Source organism: Schistocerca serialis, chromosome 1 (assembly GCF_023864345.2).
Source record: "Schistocerca serialis cubense isolate TAMUIC-IGC-003099 chromosome 1, iqSchSeri2.2, whole genome shotgun sequence".
NCBI lineage: Eukaryota > Metazoa > Arthropoda > Insecta > Orthoptera > Acrididae > Schistocerca > Schistocerca serialis.
This window is the reverse complement of record NC_064638.1, coordinates 173,999,313-174,021,655: the sequence shown is the minus strand read 5'-3', so window position 1 is coordinate 174,021,655 and position 22,343 is coordinate 173,999,313. Positions and strand designations below refer to the sequence as shown.

The 22,343-nt window shown below is 41.0% G+C and overlaps 1 protein-coding gene across 2 annotated transcripts in view; it reads left to right on the top strand.

The window, feature by feature from the left end:
- The window catches only part of LOC126465022 (uncharacterized), a 142,256-nt gene that overhangs the window by 9,398 nt on the left and 110,515 nt on the right, over nt 1-22,343 (top strand). For both annotated transcript variants that reach the window (XM_050096275.1, XM_050096277.1), the window contains 3 exons: nt 3,328-3,463; nt 19,010-19,156; nt 21,981-22,185. In XM_050096275.1, the coding sequence (XP_049952232.1) occupies nt 3,328-3,463; nt 19,010-19,156; nt 21,981-22,185 (488 nt within the window). The remainder of the gene's footprint in view (nt 1-3,327; nt 3,464-19,009; nt 19,157-21,980; nt 22,186-22,343) is intronic.

The window sequence follows — 22,343 nt, the reverse complement described above, 5'->3', positions numbered from 1 at the left end:
CTTCAGCGCCAGCTATTTTCCAACAGTTCCTGAAGCAGCTTACACATCCTATCCTTGCCTGAGTGAATTATCTGGATGACATCTTGGTCACCGGGTGTTCCCGCCAGGAACATTAGCAAAACCTTAGCGCCTTATTTCACACTCTACAGTCTGCAGGTTTACACTGTCAGCTGGACAAGTGTTGATTTTTTCAACCGGAAGTGGAATACTTAGGCCACTGGCTTAGCAAAGATGGCATTCCCCCTTCGGGCTGTAATGTTGCGGCCATTGAGGCCCTTCCTCGTCCTGAGGACTTATCTGAACTCCAGGTATTTTTGGGCAAGGTTACTTATTACTTGTAGTTCTTACCCCAGGCTGCCTCTGTAGCCCAACCCCTCAATCACTTGCGTCGCAAAGGGGTACCTTTTGATTGGACTCCTGCCTGTGACCAGGCTTTTCTCCGTTTAAAGGCGATGCTAAAGTCTGCCCCTTGCCTTACCCCCTTCTCTCCAGACCGCCCCTTGGTTGTGGCGGCTGATGCGTCAGATCACTGCATTGGAGCCATCTTCGCGCATCGGAATGCCGATGCCTCAGAACAGCCCATTACTTATGCATTTAAGACATTGACCCCAGCACAACGGAACTACTCCCAGATTGAAAAGGAAGCCCTAGCGATAGTGTTAGCCATCCAAAAATTTCACACCTATCTCTTTGGGGCAAAGTTCACCCTCCTGATGGACCATAAACCCTTAGTTATGCTTTTCGGACCCCACTCTCACCTTCCAGAGCAGATGGTTCAACATCTCCAGCACTGGGGGTTATTTTTACAGAATTACGCTTACACCATCCGGTATAAACCCACCACCCGCACTGCTAATGCGGACGTCTTATGGCTCCTCACATTTCCACGGCTACACGCCGAGACCCTATCTTGCCACAGGTTCTTCGCTACATGGTCCATGGGTGGCCTTCTATGTTACTCATTGGATGCAGACCGACTTCAGCCCGTGGTATCACCTGTCCCACAGGCTCTCTGTGGTCGATGATGTCCTTCTGTTGGCCACAGAGTCGGATGCCCATCGGGTGGTCATTCCTCCAGATTTGCGGCATCAAGTGCTCAGTTTGTTACACCGCAGGCACTGAGGTATGTCCCGCATGAAAGTTTTGGCTGTCCGGCACTTGTATTGCCACAGCATTGATGGTGGTATTGACCGCCTGGTTCACAGGTGCACTGTGTGTGCACATCACCAGGCAAGCCCCCTCAGTCATTTGCATCCTGGCCTGTGCTTCGCCATCCCTGGGATCACATCCGTCTCGATTTTGCGGGCCCATTTTTGGGGTCCATGTGGTTACTTATCATTGATGCCTACTCCAAATACCCATATGCCGTCCGCATGGCGTCCGCCATGGAGGCCACATTCATGGCCCTGGCTCAGGTTCTCACCATTGAGGGCCTGCCTCACACATTGGTCTCTGATAATGGCCCCCAATTCACGGCATCCTCCTTCTACGACTTCTTTCAGGCCAACGGTATCAAACATATCCATAGCCCGCCTTTCCATCCTTTCTCCAATGGCGCGGCAGAGAGGCTTGTGCGCACATTTAAACAGCAGTTGATGAAGGTGGTTGAAACATCTCCAACCATGTTGGCCCACACCCTGTTCTTGAGCACCTATTGCACCATGCCAATTGACGGACGTAGTCCGGCGGAGCTCCTCCATGGGCGAAAGCTGCAGACCCTGCCCCATTTGCTGATGCTGTCCCCATCCCGCCCCCACTCCCGGCCCTCTCAGTGTTATGCCCCCAGTGCGGCCGTGTGGGCCTGCATGTCTGTGAGCAATGCATGTTGGACGCTGCCATGTTGTCGCAGCCCATGGGCGGCTTGTGATGTCAGGGCAGACGGTGAAAGGGTTGGAGCGCCACTATCATAACCTAACCAGATCTGCCCGCGTACCCCCCCCCCCCCCCCCCCCCCCCTCCCGCCCGCGACACTTCCGCTGATGCCTCTTCCTCTGCTATCTCCTTCGGGTACAGACGCGGTCCTCAAGTCGCCGTCACTGCCCCCAGTTGCTGCCTCCCTGCTGGGTTGGCAGCTCCCTCTGCCGCCATGGCCTCTGTGTTGGTCGTCATGGACACCTCAGACGTCTCTTTCTCCCCGCTAATGGCGGTTGACGAGCCCGGGTCTTCTCCCATCTGCCAACCGCCGTGGCACCGTCTGGGGCGTTTCCGCCCCTACATGCAAGTTTCAGGGGGGAGGGATCTGGTACCGAGTGCCACGGGTTTTGAATCCACGCCAGACTGCTTGGACCTCGATTACCACTAGAGTTCTCTGCAGCCGTGGCTGCACACGCTCCTGGTCCACATATAATGTGAGGGCGCCACTGTGGAGAAAATGCTCCCAGCAGTCAATAGCGATGTACCCTATCATGTATTTAAGCGCCTGCCTCTCACTCAGCGAGGCAATCTGATATTCGCGTGAGTCTCTCGATATCTTGCTTACAGACATCACGTTTACTTTGTTTATTTCCGTGTATGAGTGGACAGTGTTGATTTCGTGAGTTTTTCGCTTGTGATCCCGTTGCTTCTTGGGTGTTGTTGTTCTTGGTGTCTTGCTCGGTCATCTGTCGTTATGTGTGTTCATCCTTTCCCATTCGGTCGTTTTGTTTATTCGCGGGCCACTCCCGTTTGATCCCGCCATACTTTTGTTCATAGCATGCCCGTGACTGTTCTGGTCGCGGTTACAACAATGTGGACTGTTAGTTCATTGAATTTTATTTTGCTACTTTTTGTTGTTGTTTGTGATGTATTCTGTTGGTTGTTACTTGAGGTGTGTGTCTCTGCTATGTTTATGATGCCATTGCTCTTTCAGCACAGTATCACATTATTTACAAATCCCAATTGTTTATAGACCTGTTCGAAATAGCTGCTTCTCTCTGCTTCTTTTTGCATCTCAGTAATCTGAAAAATGATGTTAAACCCAGGTACTGTGCGAGCCAAACTTATAAAAGACGAATTGAAAATCTCGTTATTTTCATTTGTAACACCCATACAAACAGTGATTTTATAATTGTGAACGGTTTCATAAAACAGTTTGTAATGTATGGCATAATTAATTTTCTGTATTTGAGTTTTTATAAATTCTTCCATTACTAATATTTAAAATTTAATTGTTACGCTGCAATTGAAACCTTTTAATGCAATCAAAAGAATGTTTTGTTGTCCCTTTCTTTGGTGTTGTGCGGTGAGTAGTTGGTACTTTCTCTAGTTTGTCTTGCTTCTCTCCTTCCCATTTAGCATTTTTCATAGTGTCTTTGAAAGATACTGAAATATGTTCATCATCACTTTTAGGATCTAAAGCATCAAGTAACAAATTTGCTCCGTGGGAATTTTGGAAAATGGCTGTGTCCTCTTCCAAGAAAAAATATGTCAATGGAGGCAGTGTTTATGATGGAAAGAGCTTGTGTTATAAGTGGAATAAACATAGGTAAGGTGTACAAAAGTTTTGTTGAATGTCTAAATGATAAGCATCAACAAAAGGTAAGTGAGACTTATGCTTCTGTACTAGCCATTCCTCATGGCAAATATTATGAAAAGGGATGTGTGCGCATATTTTTGTAAGTGATTACTTCACAAATTAAAATATATGGTAATTCTTTTTTCATGGTCTTGTAATTTATTTTTCCCGTAAGAAATTTATAGTGTTTTCGCAAAAAAATCAGTTGATAGTCAGTGTTGTCAATTTCATTTATGTTGTTATTATTCCCATTCACTCAGAAAGAAAGTATTGAAAATCAATACAGTGTTTAGATGACATTCTTGGTGCTACTGAGGTGTTTTCTCATTCTTAGAGTTCATGCGATGATTCAGAAACACAGCTAGATTAAATCATAAAACATTGCAGATTTCAGCATATCTGAGCAGTTAGTGGTTTCTATTTGTGGAGTGAGCTATCCCTGTTGAAGATTGTTGATGTATGCATATATAACAGAACTTTTTGTTATTTGATATATTTCACAATTGTGGTAGAAGTCAAAGTGCAGTTATGGTGTTTTGCATGCTGCAGTTGTGGACTGCACAAAGAATGATGATGAGAAGTGAACACAATGAATGCTGGGTGCAGTTGTCACATTCCAACCTAACCTCGGCTTTGCTGTAGGTCAGCCTGTCCGCTCATCTAGTTTTCTTCCATTCACATTCGTTGGCTTCGCCAACTTGCAACCAAATTGTCACATTCCAACCCAACCTTGGCCTCGGGCTTCACCCCGGGGCAGTCTGTCATCAAAGCAGTTTTCATCTTGCTCCTCATATCGAAAACAAGTGCAGTCACTCACTCCCATCACCCAATTACCAATTGCAGCTTGAAACGGAAGAGACACGTACATCGTAACTGCACTTTAGCCATGCTGATGGCCTATTGTGCCATTTTCATGTGACTACTTACTATGAAGTGCCTCAGTGAATCATTGTTCCTTTCTGGGACACTAGTATGATCAAAATCAATAAGATGCTACAATGTGTCGAATAAAGATAACAACTTGGCATGTGGTGGAGCCACTGAGTGGCCATCGGGCACGTAACCAAGATGGAAATTGTTACTAAGTGTTGGACAGGCTGTAATCAAGTTATAACAGCATATGTTGCATGAATTTTTTTTAAACACAAGATAAAGAAGGCTTCCAATTAACGGTAGTTATTTTAAAATGATATATGATAGAATAAAAGACTGTGTGTCAGTCAGATGTCCCAGAGATAAAAAATACATTAAAGGGACGCCCCATCAAAAGTGAAATCAAACTCACAAAAAGAAATGATATTTTTAATTTTTGGCTGTTGTAGGTAAATTTATTGCAGTAGAGTTCAAATTTGGCCACACCATATGAAATGCACATGGTAATATTTTTCTGTAAATGTGAGTGCTGACTGGGGCACCTGCTCATAAGAAAGCAAACTCTAGGACAACGGTTTCATAAAACAGTTTGTAATGTATGGCATAATTAATTTTCTGTATTTGAGTTTTTATAAATTCTTCCATTACTAACATTTAAAATTTAATTGTTACACTGCAGTTGAAACCTTTTAATGCAATCAAAAGAATGTTTTATTGTCCCTTTCTTTGGTTTTGTGTGGTGAGTAGTTGGTACTTTCTCTATGGCGTCTTGCTTCTCTCCTTCCCATTTAGCATTTTTCATTGTGTCTTTGAAAGTCTTGACATATCTTTCTGCTTCACCATTTGAAGCTGTATGAAATGGAGGTATAGTCAGGTGTTCTGTGCCATTCTACCACATAAATCTCTGAAATCCTTTTATACAAACTGTGTACCATTGTTAGAAACTAGGGTCCTATGGCAAAGATATTGTCGAGTGCCTTTATTGTGGTTTCTGAAGTTGTAAACTTATGTCAAATACTGGGTGACACATAAAAATGGGAACTTTTGAAACATCCAATTAAAATTAAAATATAAAAAAAAAAATCATTTACAGCAGTTAAACTGCTACAACTCGCCTTTTAAGAGACAGTAATCCAAAGGAGTTTTTCTGATGCATCTTAATATTTGCGAGACATTAGTGCTCTGTTTCCATACGATGATTCATCAGTGGGTAGTACTGCAGTTTGAGTTGCAGCAAAGTGCACCAGTTTAGTTTCCTTGATAATTTCCTTCTCGAGTTTCATAATTTCTGCTGCTTCTTGCTGCTTGGACATTTGAACAGTGCATTTTCCATTGTAATTTGATTCAGTGGTTCAGCGATTTCAGCAAATCCCTCGAAAAATTTGTTGTAGTGATTTACTTTTCCAGTGAATTACTGGATATTCTTTGAATGATGAATATTCTTTTAACAAGACAGCTTTTTATTGTTTTTATACTTGTTTCGGATTGTTGGATCCCACCTACACCAGTGATGTGGCCCAGGTATTCATTCACATTTCTTTCTAATCCACCGGAGGCCATTTTCTTCCAATTGTGTGAAAAACTTGGCCAAATTCTTCATGTGATCATCCTTAGTTGTGCCTGTGACAATTATATTGTTCGAGTAATTGACATATCCAGATATGGTACTAATGATTTGTTCCACAAATTGCTACTATTTTGCAGGAGCACTTGTTAAACCAAATAGTAACTTCTGTATCCAAACATTCCAGGTCTAGCATTGACAACAATCTTCTTGCACTTTTCTCTATTTCCGAGAAATCTTATTTTTCTAAAAGATTTGCCATTTCTGATTTCTGAAAGAACTGCTCATGACTTGGAATCAGCTACTGATATATTTCCAGCTGGGGAATTGCGTCACTTTCAAACAGGGTTTCCACGGGTCCTGGAAATCAGGGAATTTCAAACACTTCAGGCAAATTTGAAAAAAACACTGGAAAAATCTCGTTTTTGTCTCAGTAGATGAAATGGTTTGTTTACTGAGGTGTCATGTATTGTCGCTGGCTGGGTGTGTGTGAGTACGGTCGCTGCTCCCTATTCCCCATGTTACTACAGCTTCCCCCTTCCTACCACTCCCCTCAGCTTTCAGTCAGTGCTGCCACCACTTCTTGTCACTTGCCTAGCAGCTGCTGATGAGAGGCAGGGAGGCATGAGGAGTGGTTTGTTTGGGTCTGATTGTCAGAGACAGTAGACGCAGCAACTAGAGACGGCAGTGGCAGTCGTGTGCATGAATTGCGTCTGAATGATTGTTTGAATGTGTGTGAGCTATTGTTTTCTGACAAAAGCTATGGCTGAAAGTTTACTTGTGAGAGTGTGATTGTCTTTTCTACGTGGCTGTCTGCAGCTCAGCAATCTTCTTTGCAGGGAGTTGCTACCTATTCTCATTATTATTGATTCTCCAAGTATTTGAACCACTTATCTAACAATGGAATATAACAGTATTATGAAAAGAAAAGTTGCTACTCACCATTATAGTGGAGATGCTTAGTTGCAGAAAGGCACAATAAAAAGACTGTCACTAATAAAGCTTTCGGCCAGTTAAGGCCTTCGTCAAAAATAGACGACACGCGCGCGCGCGCGCGCGATCTCTCACACACACACACACACACACACACACACACACACACACTCACTCACACGACTGCAGCCGTGTATGTTAGTTATGTGTGTGTTGTGTGTGTGTGAGTGTGTGTGTGTGTGTGTGTGTGTGTGTGTGTGTGTGTGTGTGTGTGTGTGTGTGTGCGCGCGCGCGCGTGTAGGTGTGTGCACACCCATGCCCACGTGCGTGTCTGTGTCTGGTGTCTATTTCTGACGAAGGCCTTACTGGCTGAAAGCTTTATTTGTGACAGTCTTTTTGTTGTGTCTATCTGTGACTCAGTGTCCCCACTATATGAACAACTTGTCTGTTGCATGGATTGATCACCATGGTCTCATTTCATCAACATGCTATCTGTGCCTCGTGAATAGCTGGCCACATGGTTGGATTTCCGTGATGGGCCAAAACCACAGGCAGTTTCTGAGGGTATCTGTAATGGATTGGGTTTGCCGATCTGAAGCCATTTGGTTCCCACTAATGTGAAGGCCCTGTCCGTCGAATCTAGTCTCACTGATATGTCCGCAGGCCGGGTCTGTTTGTGTGTGGTATAATGCAGCGGATTTTCAAGATTTATCCATGGACTCATGTCTGTGGTGCTCCTCAGCAGGCCATGGGTGATCGATCTCAGGAATTGACACTGTCTTACTGCAAGAACATTGTATAGTGTGGCATTTTATAGACATTTTATTTGTTCTAATACATTTTGGCACTTCAAAAGTAGTGTATACATAAGTATGGACAATAAGGAGAGAAAGAATGTGTCAGTCACTGGTGATTTGCACACTATGTACTCATATGTTTCTTGAAAGAAAAATCACACAATATATATAAAATAATAGATATAACACAGTGAGTAATAGCCGAAAATAATGAACATAGTAGAACCAACATTTTATAGGTGGTCACCTACAGTGTTGATTTACACAATTCTTGCCCGCCTTACAGACTTCTTTCAGGAGGCCTACTTTTTTCTGAGTTTATTTCTGAAATCAGTGAAGGTATTTTAAATCTGTTTTGCGACTCCAAGGCAATGAGTGTTTTTGTCACCAAATGTGTTTCGTTTTATTGAAATAAAATAACATCATTGGTCTTAATGAAACACATATACCATTTGGTTTGCTTTCTCCATCTAAAAGCAGTTCAATACAAAAGTCGTGTTGATGTTAGCACTTAATATTTTTCCTCACATGAGGAAACACCATATGCTTGCAAGTTTTTTTTAGATATTTCTTTTTTTGCACTATTGTTTCTGGTGCTGTAGCTGCAAAGACAGCTTGTTAATTTACCCTTGAGATTTCAAAATTTGTCAGGGAAAAATGCTAAAACTTTCTAAAATCAGGGATTTTCACTTGGGGAAACGTGTGGCAACACTTGTCAAATCTCCACCAATTCTCATTGATCCATTTGGCTTTATGTACCGTCACAGTTGATGTGCCCATTGACTGGTCTTCACTCACTTCCAATTTCGTTCTTTGATCAGTCTCTAAATTTCATCTTGGACTTTATCTATCATGGCAAATGATACTGGTCTGGGCTTGAAAAAATTGAGTGTGGCCCTTGCCTTCAATTGCAGGACTGCTTTGTAAGTTTTGCAAGTGCTTAAGCCAGGCTGGAAAAGAGCTTCATGATCATGGCAAATTTCTTCTTGGCTTCTTTAAAGCTATTTTTTGCTAATATTTAAACTGAAAACATTTAACCAATTCATGTGTAACAGATTGGCTGTCCTCTGTGATTTGACAATTGTTAATATAACTTTTTGGAGTTCCATAGTATTTGACCACTATCATCATTTTTGTCTATATGTTAATCTGGCCTCCATTGAATGTTTTCAGTGTTGAATTTGAATTGAAGTATTCTGGAGATCCAAGAAATTCACAAGCATCCAGGTTTATTAGTGGGCATGTTGCACCAGTATCCAGCAGGAATTTCAGTGTGCAGCCTTTGCTTTACAGTGGTTCGTAGATTTTACGTGCATCTTCACTGCTACTGATTTCGTTATTGCAGGTTTCTTCAGCCAGTGCAACTTCATTTGCTTCATTGTGTGGGTTTTTGGTCCATGAGTTTGAATGCCTTCTTGGCAGTGAATCTCCACAGACAGATGGTGGATATGTGGCTGGTATTCTTGCAGATATTGCAAACTGCATTTCTGAATTTGCAAGACGCGATGTTTTACCAAAGCTCAAATTTAGTGTGGACTTCAATGCGAACGTTGTTTCGCAATCTGGCAGAATATCTAAAGAGATTCTGGTAGTATGGAAAGTACAGCAGTGGAAAGACACAAACAATACCTTCACTGTGTGATAGCAATGATAATGTTAGCAGTGATAGTGCCATTAAAGCAGAGTTACTGAACAGTGCCACAAAAGCGGAGTTACTAAACATGGTTTTGTGAAAGTCCTTCACCATGGAACACGAAGTAAATGTTCCAGAATTTGAATCAAGAACAGTGTCAAGACGAGTAACTTAGAAGTATACAGCCGCGGATAGCAAAGAAGTGTAAATCAGTTAATAAAGACAAGTACTCCAGTCTAGATTGTATACCATTTAGGTTCCTTTCAGAGTATGTTGATACAATAGCTCCTTACTTAGCAGTCATATGCAACTGCTCTACATAGGTATTTCTCTTGTAGATTTACGCTTACCAATTAGTAATACTATGTCCAGTTGCCGTATCCACCTACAAAATCTTGACCGTTGTCCATGATATTGTAATTGGATCTTCGTAATAACTCCGCAGTAACAGAGAGCAAGTCCTTCCTCTTACCAAGGAACAGGAAAAACATCTTATTTTACATTTGAAAATCAAAAATACATGAGGGTAGGAACAGGCTCTATGCTGGGCTACTGCTTCACCTTTCCTCTTTGCCTTTGAAGAAAATGAAAACACCGAGCGAGGTGGCGGAGTGGTTAGCACACTGGACTCGCATTCGGAAGGACGACGGTTCAATCCCGCGTCTGGCCATCCTGATTTAGGTTTTCCCTGATTTCCCTAAATCGTTCCAGGCAAATGCTGGGATAGTTCCTTTGAAAGGGCACGGCCGATTTCCTTTCCCATCCTTCCCTAATCCGATGAGACCGATGACCTCGCTGTTTGGTCTCTTCCCCCCAAACAACCAACCAACCAAAATGAAAACATAAAAGCAAGAAATGCAGAAGGTACATCACTGTATACTGTTGGAAATAAATCTCTTTATTTAGGGAGACAGTATACAGTAGCCTTATTTACGTTGAGGCTCATAGTTCAGTCACTTGGTGCAAGTCAATCGAGTTTTAATACCCTTATGTTACTACAATTATATTTACAAAGCTCCATTTCTTTGTCCATTGGAAATTCATACACATAAATACGCTCGTACGTGTACATAAAGTCCGGGAACACTTTCAATTATTTATTGCATAAGAACTAAACATTGTACAGATGTCATACATATTGCATTTTGAAGAGAAACTCGGAAAGTTTATTTACAAATATTCTATAGGCAAACCATGAGTGACCCAGCAGACCTCAATACGGTAATTGAGTTCTTGGGATACCCATCCCAGCATTGCATTGTCGACTGTGGTATTCGCTTCCCATATTCTCTCCCGGAGCTCTGCTACATCATGTGGTGGAGGCAGTACATACACCAGATCTTTAATGTGTCCCCACAGAAAAAAGTCACATGGAGTGAGATCTGGTGATCGGGATAGGCCATTTCGTGAAACAGCTGTGCCCTTCCGTAGCACGGCCGATCCATCGATGCGGCAGCTCCATGTTCAGGTACCCACGAACTTCCCGATGAAACTGGGGTGAAGCCCCATCCTGCTGTAAGATGAACAGAGAGTCTGATTGCTTTTGAGGCATCAGCCATTGCTGCAACATGTCCAAGTAGGAACTCAAACTCAAGTCAAGGAAGTCAAACTCCAACGTACAGAAAGGTCGCTCCACACCTGAACTCACCACGTTTGCGACTAGCGCTGACTGTCAGCAAATCACCAAACTACACTGTGGCGGTATACATAAAAAAAAGAAACTTTCAGGGTTTCTCTTCAAAATGTCATATATGTGATATCTGTACAATGTTTGGTTCTTGCACAATTAATAATTGAAAGTGTTCCCAGACTTTATGTACACCCTGTATTTATATTACATAATTGCACATCCATATTTTGCTACCATCTTAGTTTGTTATTTATCCTTACATTTGTTAAGCTGTATGGTGTGAACAGGGGAAAGATTTAAATTTCTTAAATTGCTCTTCCACCCTGTTTTAAAAATTGTTTTTTTTTTTTTTTTTCTCATTTGCTTTGGGTTCATTGGCAATTCTGAGAAGGTGTCCTATTGGCACATGCTATCTCATTGTTTGCTGTATTATCGCCAGCAGCAGCTCATTATTTAACGCACCCGTCACAGTAACGCAAGTGCCACGTGAGTAGTAGCTCTGCCCGCAAATCCATTGTAATGTCGTTCCAGGCTTATGAAGTCGTTGTTTATGCCCTCCAGTCTGGAGACTGAATACAACGGATTCAGCTCCAGTGCTCAACTTGCAATACACCGATACCTCCTCTCGCACCTGGACGAAGTTTTCTGCCAGTGAAATTGAAGGTAAGGGCCACACTGCAGGATTTGGCATTGTCTTCCGTTGTGCATTGTAGCTCTGTGGTACTCACACATCGGTAAGTGGTTATACGGATTTCCTTTGCTTTCTCCATCGCATACACATTGCACTCACTGTATTCACTTTGCTAGGCTGTGGCGTTTGCTCTTATCACGGCTCAGCCATTATTTTCACTATTAGCAGGACTTACTATTTTTATATCACTATACACATGTGAATGTTTTACTCATCCGTTGCGTTTCGCTTCACATACATACGTTAATGGTTTCGCTTCAAGAAAAAAATTTTGCATAAAATTGACAGTAATACATACATTTTACATAGACATAGACAGTAATAAAGTTGACAAATAAATGTACAATTCACTTTCAAATTTCATATATGGACTTCATGACAGGCACAATCTTATACACTAATATTTAAATTAGAAGGTATCTTTCATTTATTCTGAATATTTGCATTTTCTTTTCTCGTCTTGCAGAACCAACCTCCTGCTCATTTTTATCTTCACAACTACACATAGAAGCTAAGAATCGAAGTAAGGCTTGCATGTCTTCCCTTGTCACTTCTGGCCTATGCCTGTCAGCATCTGCATCTGTACTATGCATACTTACTTTCATTTAAAATATTCCTTTGCCTCGAGGTGTCATTAATTTCGTCTACTGTAATCAACGTATTACTTGTAATGAAATGTACTGTATTCACGGGCGTCCAATGCAACAATGGCACGTCATGCCCAGCATCCAAATAATCACCGCTTGATGGTTACAAAACACTCGTCGTTACATTTTGCAAATTCAAGTCTACTACATTGGCATCTTGGTTTTGAAATGACATATCCTTATTGTTTTGTCCATCCATTATAGAAATCTTTACACCTCAGCAGTTTACTTCCGTGCTATTTCACGCACAACAGAATGCATATACAGCTATATGTAATTGTAATCTCAGTTGTTGTTCACTCAATATGCTTTTCATACTGATAAAGAAATGTCATTCTCTCTACTTGATTGCAGTTGTGTTAACCTATGAAGCTTTAGGTTCTGGATTTGAGGAAATAGGGTCTTGGATTTTCTAATAGGTCAACTAGGAACACAGTTTCTACATGCATTGCACGGTCCTACCTTATTGTTGTTGTGTAACTGGTACTTCCCTCTATTGTACTTTTAGTTGTCCACTCTTGGTATTGTTGTCTTCTTCCTTCTAATTTATTTATTATTTCTTTTCCTTTCAGTTAGTATTTTTCCAGTGTTACATCATCGTCTCCATCATGTCATCAGAGTACATGAAACATAAAGAAATTATTAACATACATGTATATTCATTGTCTTAACAATACTAGTACTCACAGTTTTGCCCACTACATACCGTACCTGTTACTTGTCACCACTTTATAATATAATAAATAATAATAATAATAAATGTTTAGATACATGGAAATAATGAGATTAATTTTTCGGCATTCATACAAGCACAATAAGCTGGGCTATGCCTGTAAATGTGTAAAGAATCTTTTCATATTGGTTCTACTTAGGCGAAATTGGCTTGCCCTTGTTGTAGATTTATGGTTACTAGTTAATAATACTACGTCCAGTCATCGTGTACCCTACAAAATCTTGACCGTGTCCATGATATTGTAATCAGATCATCGTGATAACTCCAAAGTACACAGGTGGGCTTCATGGATTTTTATATATTACAGTACTACTTGGGATAATGAGTCATGCAACTCCACTGGTGAAATAATGCTATATTATTTAAAAAAAATAAACTTTTCACTCATCCTCTCAACCAAAATGGCTACCACCGATTACGCTCTAAAATAACGTGTGTCTGCCTTCATTCATTAACAGAGAGCAAGTCCTTCCTCTTACCGAGGAACAGGAAAAACTTCTTTTTTTTTAACATTTGAAAATAAAAAATACATGATGGTAGGCGCAGGCTCTACGCTGGGCTACTGCTTCACCTTTTCTCTTTGCCTTTGAGAAAAAAGAAAACATAAAAGCAAGAAATGCAAAAGATACATCACAGCTTGCTTCTGAGAAGAAAGGTTCTCAAGATGTGGAGTAATAGCAGAAACAGCCACCCAAATTTCGTTGCTTTCAATCAGCTGTGAATGGTAGATCGATTTCATAACTGCTGAAGCTGAAAAGCCAATCTTGCACAGGTAAATTGTTGCATTTTGGTTCAGCATTAGGAATTCCTTGCAAATATATATCTGAAACTCCAACAAAGATACCTGATTAAATTTACTCTCCTGTGAAGTATCTCAAGTGAGATCAGTAAGTTGTTCTTGGCCCTCTGTGTTTTGACAGGATGGTCCAGGAGCATTTTTGAATGAATTTTTAATCCAGTTAAATTTATCAAAGTCATTGCAGAAATATTTTCCAAAGTGAACTTAAAATGTTGCAAGATGATGCAGGAGGCAGGTTTTTATCTCCATTCTTCCTCTCTGGTGCACACCTGATGGCCGGCCCAGGCGTTTGACGCATAGCAGATGACGCGTAATTCCCAGCACCAGGTTGACAGGGTTTGCACGTACCCCCTGATATAGGCCACGCCCTGGAAGGGGTGACTGCCTGAGCTGTTACATACCCAATTGCCAATTGGTCCAACTTTTCGGAGTTCGGGAGGTGCAGACGGGGCCCACATTTGGAAGGAGTGCGTATTCGGAGACACTTGAAATTGTGGGGGATTTTTTCACAATGAGCCAGTCATCATCTCAGTCTACCTCTACTAAACATAAATGGAATGTGGCTAAAGATTCAAAGACTCTCTGGTGCACCTCCTTTCCTTATGGTATCAGTTACCAAAGAAGGTCAGTTCTGTGCTACAGTTAATTTGTTTATTATTCAGAAAGGTGTTGATGCGGTTGCATGCCCTGTTAAATCCTGGTCTTGCTCACATAATGGGAGTTAGCTTCTGGATACAAATTGTGATTTTAAAGCCCAACAACTGCTTACAACTTTGCTCTTCCATGGCTGTTCTGTTCATGTCGAGGCCCATCATACACTGAATTCTTCGTGTGGTGTTATATACATTTGGATGCCTGATGGTCTGACCGAGGGAGAAATCTGAAATTATTTCTCTGAACAGGGCATCACTGCAGTCCATTGGGTAATGAAAAAGGTTTATGCGAATTTAGTGTTTACACACACACTTTTTCTCACATTTGCGAAGATTAAGGCAGGCTGTGAACCCATCACTGTTTGACCATACATTTCAAACCAGATGCATTGCTACCGGTGTCAACATTATAACACACTCATGTGTCCTGCCGAAACACAGCCAGGTGTTTTACTTCTGGTAGAGATCCTCATGAGGGTTGTATCAATTGCAATGGCATCCATGCCACCTCATCCCACGAGTGTCCTGTGTATCTTGATGATCAGGTCATTCAGGAGATCCGGGTGAAGGGAAAAGTACCCTACCCAGTCGCTTGCAAGTTTTAGGCTAGTTGGCGGCCCTCCATCTTGCCGTCCGGCACTTACAACAACGTTCTTGCTCCTCTATGAAGGACATGGCCATGCAGGCTTGCGACCTCCAATCCAGTATTGCAGTTTTGAAATCGCTCAGTATCACGGTAGCATCTCTATCTCCTTCTCCCACAGCTGCACATCAAGACATCAAATCTTCACCCCCAGTGGTGAAATCATGGGCTACACTACGGACAGGCTGGAAAGGACAAAAGAAATACCCCTGCAAAGGTATTTTAGATTCCTCCAGACAACGAAAGTGTTGGTCTGTGTAAGCCAACTGTAAAGGCCCTAAGGAATCGAACAAAGATGATTGGTCTTCTCCTTACCCAAGTCAAATATCATCTTCAATGGTGCGCCACATGAAAACCTCACCCGGCCGGCCGACTGAAAACCTCACCCAGCCAACCGACGTCCATTTTGCTGGTGCATACCACCTACTCTTTGTCTGCCCTGGAATCCATGGGCTGGCTGAGGGAGAATGCCGCTGCCTCTGTAGACTTCATGGAACAGGATCCTCCAGCCACTGCACCCTGTAGTAGTGAGTCTTTGAAGGGCGGCACTCAGCGCCCACTGAGGAGACTACCTTCATTTGTTCCCTCCTCCACATTCTCCCTTGTGACTCCAATGGAACATTTGTGGCATTACATACAACATGGAGGAATTACGGATGCTCTTGGAATCACAATGTCCAGTTGTTTTCTGCCTCCAAGAAACAAAATTGTGTTCTCTTGTGATCACTTTGATCTCTCGCGTTCCCTTCCAATCCGTTTTGACCTTCCTCTGTAGGATGGCATTCTATCTCACTGGGGATAATGCGACTCATCCAGGATGAAGTCCATAGCTACATCATCTCACTGAAAACCCGGCTTCGAGTTGTTCCAGTCTGCATTTTCCTTCCTCACTTCGCCTTTTCACTTTGTAACATCTACATCCCTCCGTCGTTCGCTGTCACCCCTTTTTGCAGCCTTTTGGCTGACCTTTTCAGTCAACTCAATCTCATCTCTGTCAATGCTGGATCACCTGTGTTCCTTTCAGACTCCACACACACACACACACACACACACACACACACACACACACACACACACACACACACACCTATTCCCATTTTGGACGTCTCATTGTGCACTGCCCAGTGTGCGTGCCATTTCAAGTGGTCCGTTCTCTCTGACACATACTCGAGCAACCATTTCCCATGCGCTGTCCATTTGCTGGCTCCTACCACACCTGCGTGTAAACCCAATTGCCAGCTAAGACTGACTGGCAACTTTTGACGAAAAACGTTCCCCCAGTTGTAATGACCAGGTAGGGTACCTTATGAATGTTGTCCTCACTGCTGCAGAATGTTCCATACCTCACACTTCTTGTTTACCATGCTGTGTCCTGTTCACCTGGTGGACTGAAGCATGCCGCAGCGTGATTCAGGTGGGGAGACATACTCTCCACATTTTTAATCGTCATCCTACGATGGCGAACTGTATTCATTACAAACAGTTGCAAGCACAGTGTCATCGCATTCCTCAAGATAGCAAAAAAGCTAGCTGGATTTCATTTACTAGTTCTTTTAACTCTTTCCCTTCTTCTTCCGTCATGTGGGACAATCTCCGTCAGCTCTCTGGGACAAATGTCCATTCTCCGATTTCCAGTGTAACTGTAGCAGATGATGTCACGGTTGACCCTGTTCTTATCTCCAACATGTAGGACTGTTATTTTGTGGAGATTTCAAGCTCCACCCACCTTCCCTCCTCAGACACAAGTGGAGGAGGTTTGGGTGATGTCCTTCTCCTCTGAGAATCGTGAATGCTACAGTGCTGTTTTTACTGTGAGGAAGATAGACCATACCCTCACTTCATACCAAACCCAATCTTCAACAAACAACTGGACGATGTTCACATTCAGATATACCTTTCTCTTGTGGGCAAGTGTTTTCTAATTTGTACATACAATCGCATTTGGGGATCAGACCAACCTCCTCTGTTTATACTGATCCCTTGTCTGTTCGAAACTAGACTGTGGGTGTTTAGTTTATTCCTCTGCCCATCCATCCATTTTATGCCGTCTTAACACAATCCACCATTGTGGAGAACATTTGGTCACTGGCACCTTATACACTAGCGTGTTTGAGAGTCTCTGTGCAGAAGCTACTGAGCTACCACTTGTCATACCAGCATGATGTCCTCCTCAGCAGAAACTCATGCCGTGTGTCTGCCATGCCCAGCCACCCGTCCTATGCCCTCTTGATATATGACTCCCATGACCGCCAGTTTGGAGTGCGCCCTTCTTCTCTGTCACCTCTTGGAGTTCACTTTCGGCTACTGCTCCAGCAGCTTAACTTCATGCTACCTGTCATATTCCCAGTGGGTGTGAACCTTTCACCAGTTTGGCTTCGTATGGCGGCCCGTGTTCATCTTGGACTTCATTCACTTCCCAAGGACACTACTCCAGATTTGATCTACTGCTGTAGGTTTTTTGACCTTCGCCCGCAACTGAGTGATAGCACCTTCATGATTGGCTATGGTGTCGGGTGTTCGCTCGTTATTGGCACTAACTATTTTTAGTACTGGCTTCTAGAACACTGCTCGATTTTTACAGCAAAACTCTTCACCCTCTATCAGGTCCCCCAGTACCTCTGATGACACATGCTTCTTAACTGTGTCATATGCTCTGATTCTCTCTGTGCTCTTCAGAGCCTCTGTGTGCTGTACACAGTAAATCCTGTAGTGCAATGGGTCCAGGAAAGCTTCCTCTTGCTCACTGCTGAGGGAGCCTGCGTGATGTTCATGTGACTTCCTCCTCACTTCGGTCTGACAGGAAATGAGGCTGCTGATGCTGCTGCCAGGGCTGTAGTCATCCTATCTTGGCCTACTTGTTCTCCCATTCTTTTGGTTGATTTCCGTGTTGCTGTCTGTTGGCGGATGGTGTCACTTTGGCATCTCCACTGGTCTTCTCTTCACAGGAACAAGCTCCAGGGAGTTAAACCTCTCACCCAACGGCATGGCCAACCTCCCTTGGCCTTCTCATAGCAAGGTTATAGTTTGCATATTGGCCACTATTAGCCTCGCCATTTGGCACATAGCTATCCCCCACCCCCTTCTGCTCATTGTTATCCACCTTTGATGGATTGCCATTTCCTGACCCAATGTCCTTTTTTTTTAACTACTTACTTTCCAGTGTATGTTTGCCATCCGAGTTATTGGCCGTTTTAAAAAATGACGCATGGGCTGTTTATCCATCATAATAGTATGGCGAAGGATATTTAATCTTTGGTTTGGGAACTCTGCTGCCTCTATGGTGCTTTTTGTGGACCTTTCTCTAAGGCTAAGCCCTTGTTTTTAGCTATCTTTCCTTCTATCGATTGGGCTTAACATATAATTGCTTTTGACTTTTTTGTACTTCTTGATGTTCTAATGTTATGACATGGGCAGATATGACCTCAGTTGTCAAAATCTGTCTCGCACAGACTCTGGAGGCATAAAATTGGTGCATGATTGAAATACTGGATTTTCAGTCTGTCACACACTTTTCTTTAAAAAAGTGGGAAAATTAAAGTGAAATGAGAGTATTGGTGTATGCCTATAGTCTGATATTGTCATTTATTTCTTTGTCTATTGTTTCTTTTTCAGAAAAGTGTTTACACACACACACACGCACACACACACACACACACACACACACACTCACACACTCATATGTACTTTTGTGGGAAGGAGCCACATGCAAACTGCGTACCAATCAGTCAGATGATGTATTTCGTAAATTATTCCAGGGCAATGCTATAATGTTGAGTCATCATCAGAACAGTTGGTGCTGACTTCTATGTCACATAAGCTGAATAACTGTCACCTTGACCTTAAGCAAAGAAATTTGTTATATTTCTTCATATAACATTTTTATGGTTATAAAAGAATTTTTTAAAATTTTTATGTTGTAGGAAATTGTGGTTCAGCGTTTGTGACAGTTTCTGTATCACATTATGGATCATCAGAATTTGAAACACTTCTGCCATCATCAGTTTTAATGGATCGACAACAGACTAAAAGTGGGTCAGGAAAAACATCTGTGCTGATGTTTTCAAGAGGTTTGTGAATTGATAAACTTTAATTATTTAAATTCTCTGTTTGTCAAGAAAATATACTACTGTGAATTTGTAATAATAGCACCTTTAGGTTTGTGTGACAATATTTGTGTACATTTATACTTCAAATCAGCTGTAAGATGTATGACAGAATGTATACTATCACGTAGTACGATATTTGTCTATGTGCTCTCCTGATGATGAAGAGATTGAAACAGCATATTAGGAAATAAAATAAATTGTTCAGATTGTTAAGGGGCAAAAGCATAATTGTGGGTGGGGTCTTAAATTCATTTGTAGGAAAAGCAAGAGAAGGAAAAATAGTGGGAGAACATGGAGTGTGGGAAAGCAATGGAAGGGGAAACCACATGGTAGAATTTGGCACATAGCATAATTCAGTCCTTGCTGATACATAATTTAAAAATCGTGAAAGAGGGTTGAATATGTGGAAGATACCCAGAGACACGGGAATTTTAAGACAGAGATTTCAAAACTAGATTTTAATTTGCAAATATTTTCCATGGCCAGAAAGGGACCATGACCATAGTTTATTTTTTATTAACTATAGATTAAAATTGAGTAATTGCAGGAAGGGAAGAAATTAAGGAGATGTGACCTCTATAAATTGAAAGAATCAGGTTAGGTAACGTCTGACTGAAACAGGCTTTTGAGAATGTTAACTAGATTACACTCTTTGAAATTCTTAAGGTAGCAGGGACAAAACACAGAATGCAAAATGTTATCAGTGGATTTGAAAGGGAAGCAGTAGTTGAGAAGGGAATGGGACAGGGTTGTCGCCTATCCGCAGTGTTGTCAGCATGTACATTGAGCAAGCAGTAAAACAAGTGAAAGAGAAATTTGGAATTGGAATTAAAATTCAGGGAGAAGCAATGGAGACTTTGAGGTTTGCCAATGACATTGTAATTCTCCCTGTGATGGGAAAAGACTTGGAAGATCAGTCGAATGAAATGAAAAACCTTTTGAAAAGTGGTTGTAACATGAATATTAACAAAACTGAAATATTGAAATGAGGGTAATGAAATTTTGTGACATTAAATGAGATTATGCTGATCTCATTAAAAAATGAGATACTGAAAGTGGTAGATAAGTTTTCCTATTTGGGCAGCACAGTGACTGATTGATGTTGCCGAAAGTAGAGATAATATAAAATGTGAGCTGACTATAGCAATAAAAATATTTCTGAAAGAGAGATATTTGTTGACATTGAATAAGTATTTATTTTCTGAAGGTACATGAATGGAGTATAGCATTGTATTGAAGCAAAGTGTGGATGACAATACATACCCACAAGAAGAGATTAGACGCTTTTGAAATTTAGCACTGCAGAAGAAAGCTGAAGCTTAGGTGGGTGGATTGAGTAGAAGATTAGATGGGTGGTACTGAATTGCTTTGAGGTGGAAACAAATTTATGGTACCACTTGACTAAAAGAAGAGGTTGGTTAACAGGAAACATCCTGAGGCGTCAAGTAATGGTCAGTTTATTAGTGGAAGGAAGCGATAGAGGGTGGAGGGAGATATTGTAGGAAGAGACTAAGGCTTCAACACAGTAAGCAGGTTCGAATGGATGTAGTTTGTGGTTATATAGAGATGAAGAGGCTTGCACAGCATAGACTAGCATAGAGAGCTGCATCAAACCAGTCTTTTGACAAAAGGCCCAACAGTGACATATAATAAATACTTGTTAACTATGTATACATTTTTTTTTTAACATGATAACAACACGTGTCTTAATCTGGCTCACTTCAAAGTTTTTAATTTAATATTGTGTCTTAAAATCTGTTGTAAAGCCATTATATTCCACAGACAATCCATCAGGCCTTTTATTTAAATTATGTGGAGTACATAAATAATTTTTTTCTCTTTTCAAATTGGTTTAGGGTAAAGAAGTGATTATTTCCCATATAATTTGTTTGTTTGAAAACTTGAGTAAAAACTACAAATAATACTTGCTTTCAAATTAAATTGTTTCTATATCTAATTTTCTGCAATTTGATTATTGATTTCGCTCTAATGGGTCTCCTGTTTTTGGCTACTATTTTTGCTTAAGGCTGTTTACTCCAAACCTTTCATGTCTCTTTTCCTGATAAAGGAACATAAAATTCAAAATACAAATATTTTTGTGATCTTTTGTTGATGTGTAGACCTAAATTTGCAGCTTGATGATAAGTAGAAGTTTTTCTATGATTGCAACATACACATACAGATTCATTGTCTTGCTACCAAACATTAAAGAAAAAAGTCAACACATTTTATGCCTGTTGGAAACCCTTTGGGTCACATCATTTAAAACTACCTTCTCTTAACCAATTTTCTAGGTTTACTATTTATGTGCCTGTTGATTGATCAATGCCTCAAAGATACAGTAGTATTTATCTTTATTCCTTTGGTTATTGGTATTCGATCCAGAACTTTTCACTGTCAATTTAAAAAGGAAGAAAAGACATGCATAATGTTAGCAAGAAATCTTGATTTAGACAGAGAAATGGGCATGAGTTTCCACAAGTATTGAAGGTAAATTTCTCATCTTAGATCAACAGCAATGCATTTGGGACAGCCTTTTAGCTGGATGGAAGAAACAAATAAAACAACAAATTTACATTCATTATCTTTGATATACACAATCTTGTTTATAACTTAATTTGAAAAAGTCAGTTTGTAAAAGTCTGTTACGTCTTTTGAAGTTGATGTTAATCACAATGCAATACCTTGTATTCCCATTAGCAAGACAGTTTTATTTATTTAAAAATTTCATATAGTTTTAGCATCAGGGTATTCATTACTACCCAATGTGTGTTTTATTTTACAGATAAGTTTTGTGAAAATGTGAGAGAAAAGAAATGGGGTATCATAAAAATTACTTGTACACAACCATTTGATACTCATGTTCCATTTGGTTTGAGTTTTATCCACATAATAACATTTGAAAAAGATACTGTCTTTGCTGATACAAGTGGAAAAGAAAACAGGATTATGGCAAAAAGGAACATATACAATAAAGCAAGCATTTCCAGGTATTTTTTTTTTGTCATGTATATTATTTTAGTTTGCAAATTCAGTTGCTTCATACTTTCTCAACTTGTCTGTTTAACACAAAAGGGATCTTTGTTTTATTGCACCATTTCTTATTTGTTGCAGTTTAATGTGTGTTGTGGGGCAGTATAATTAAAAT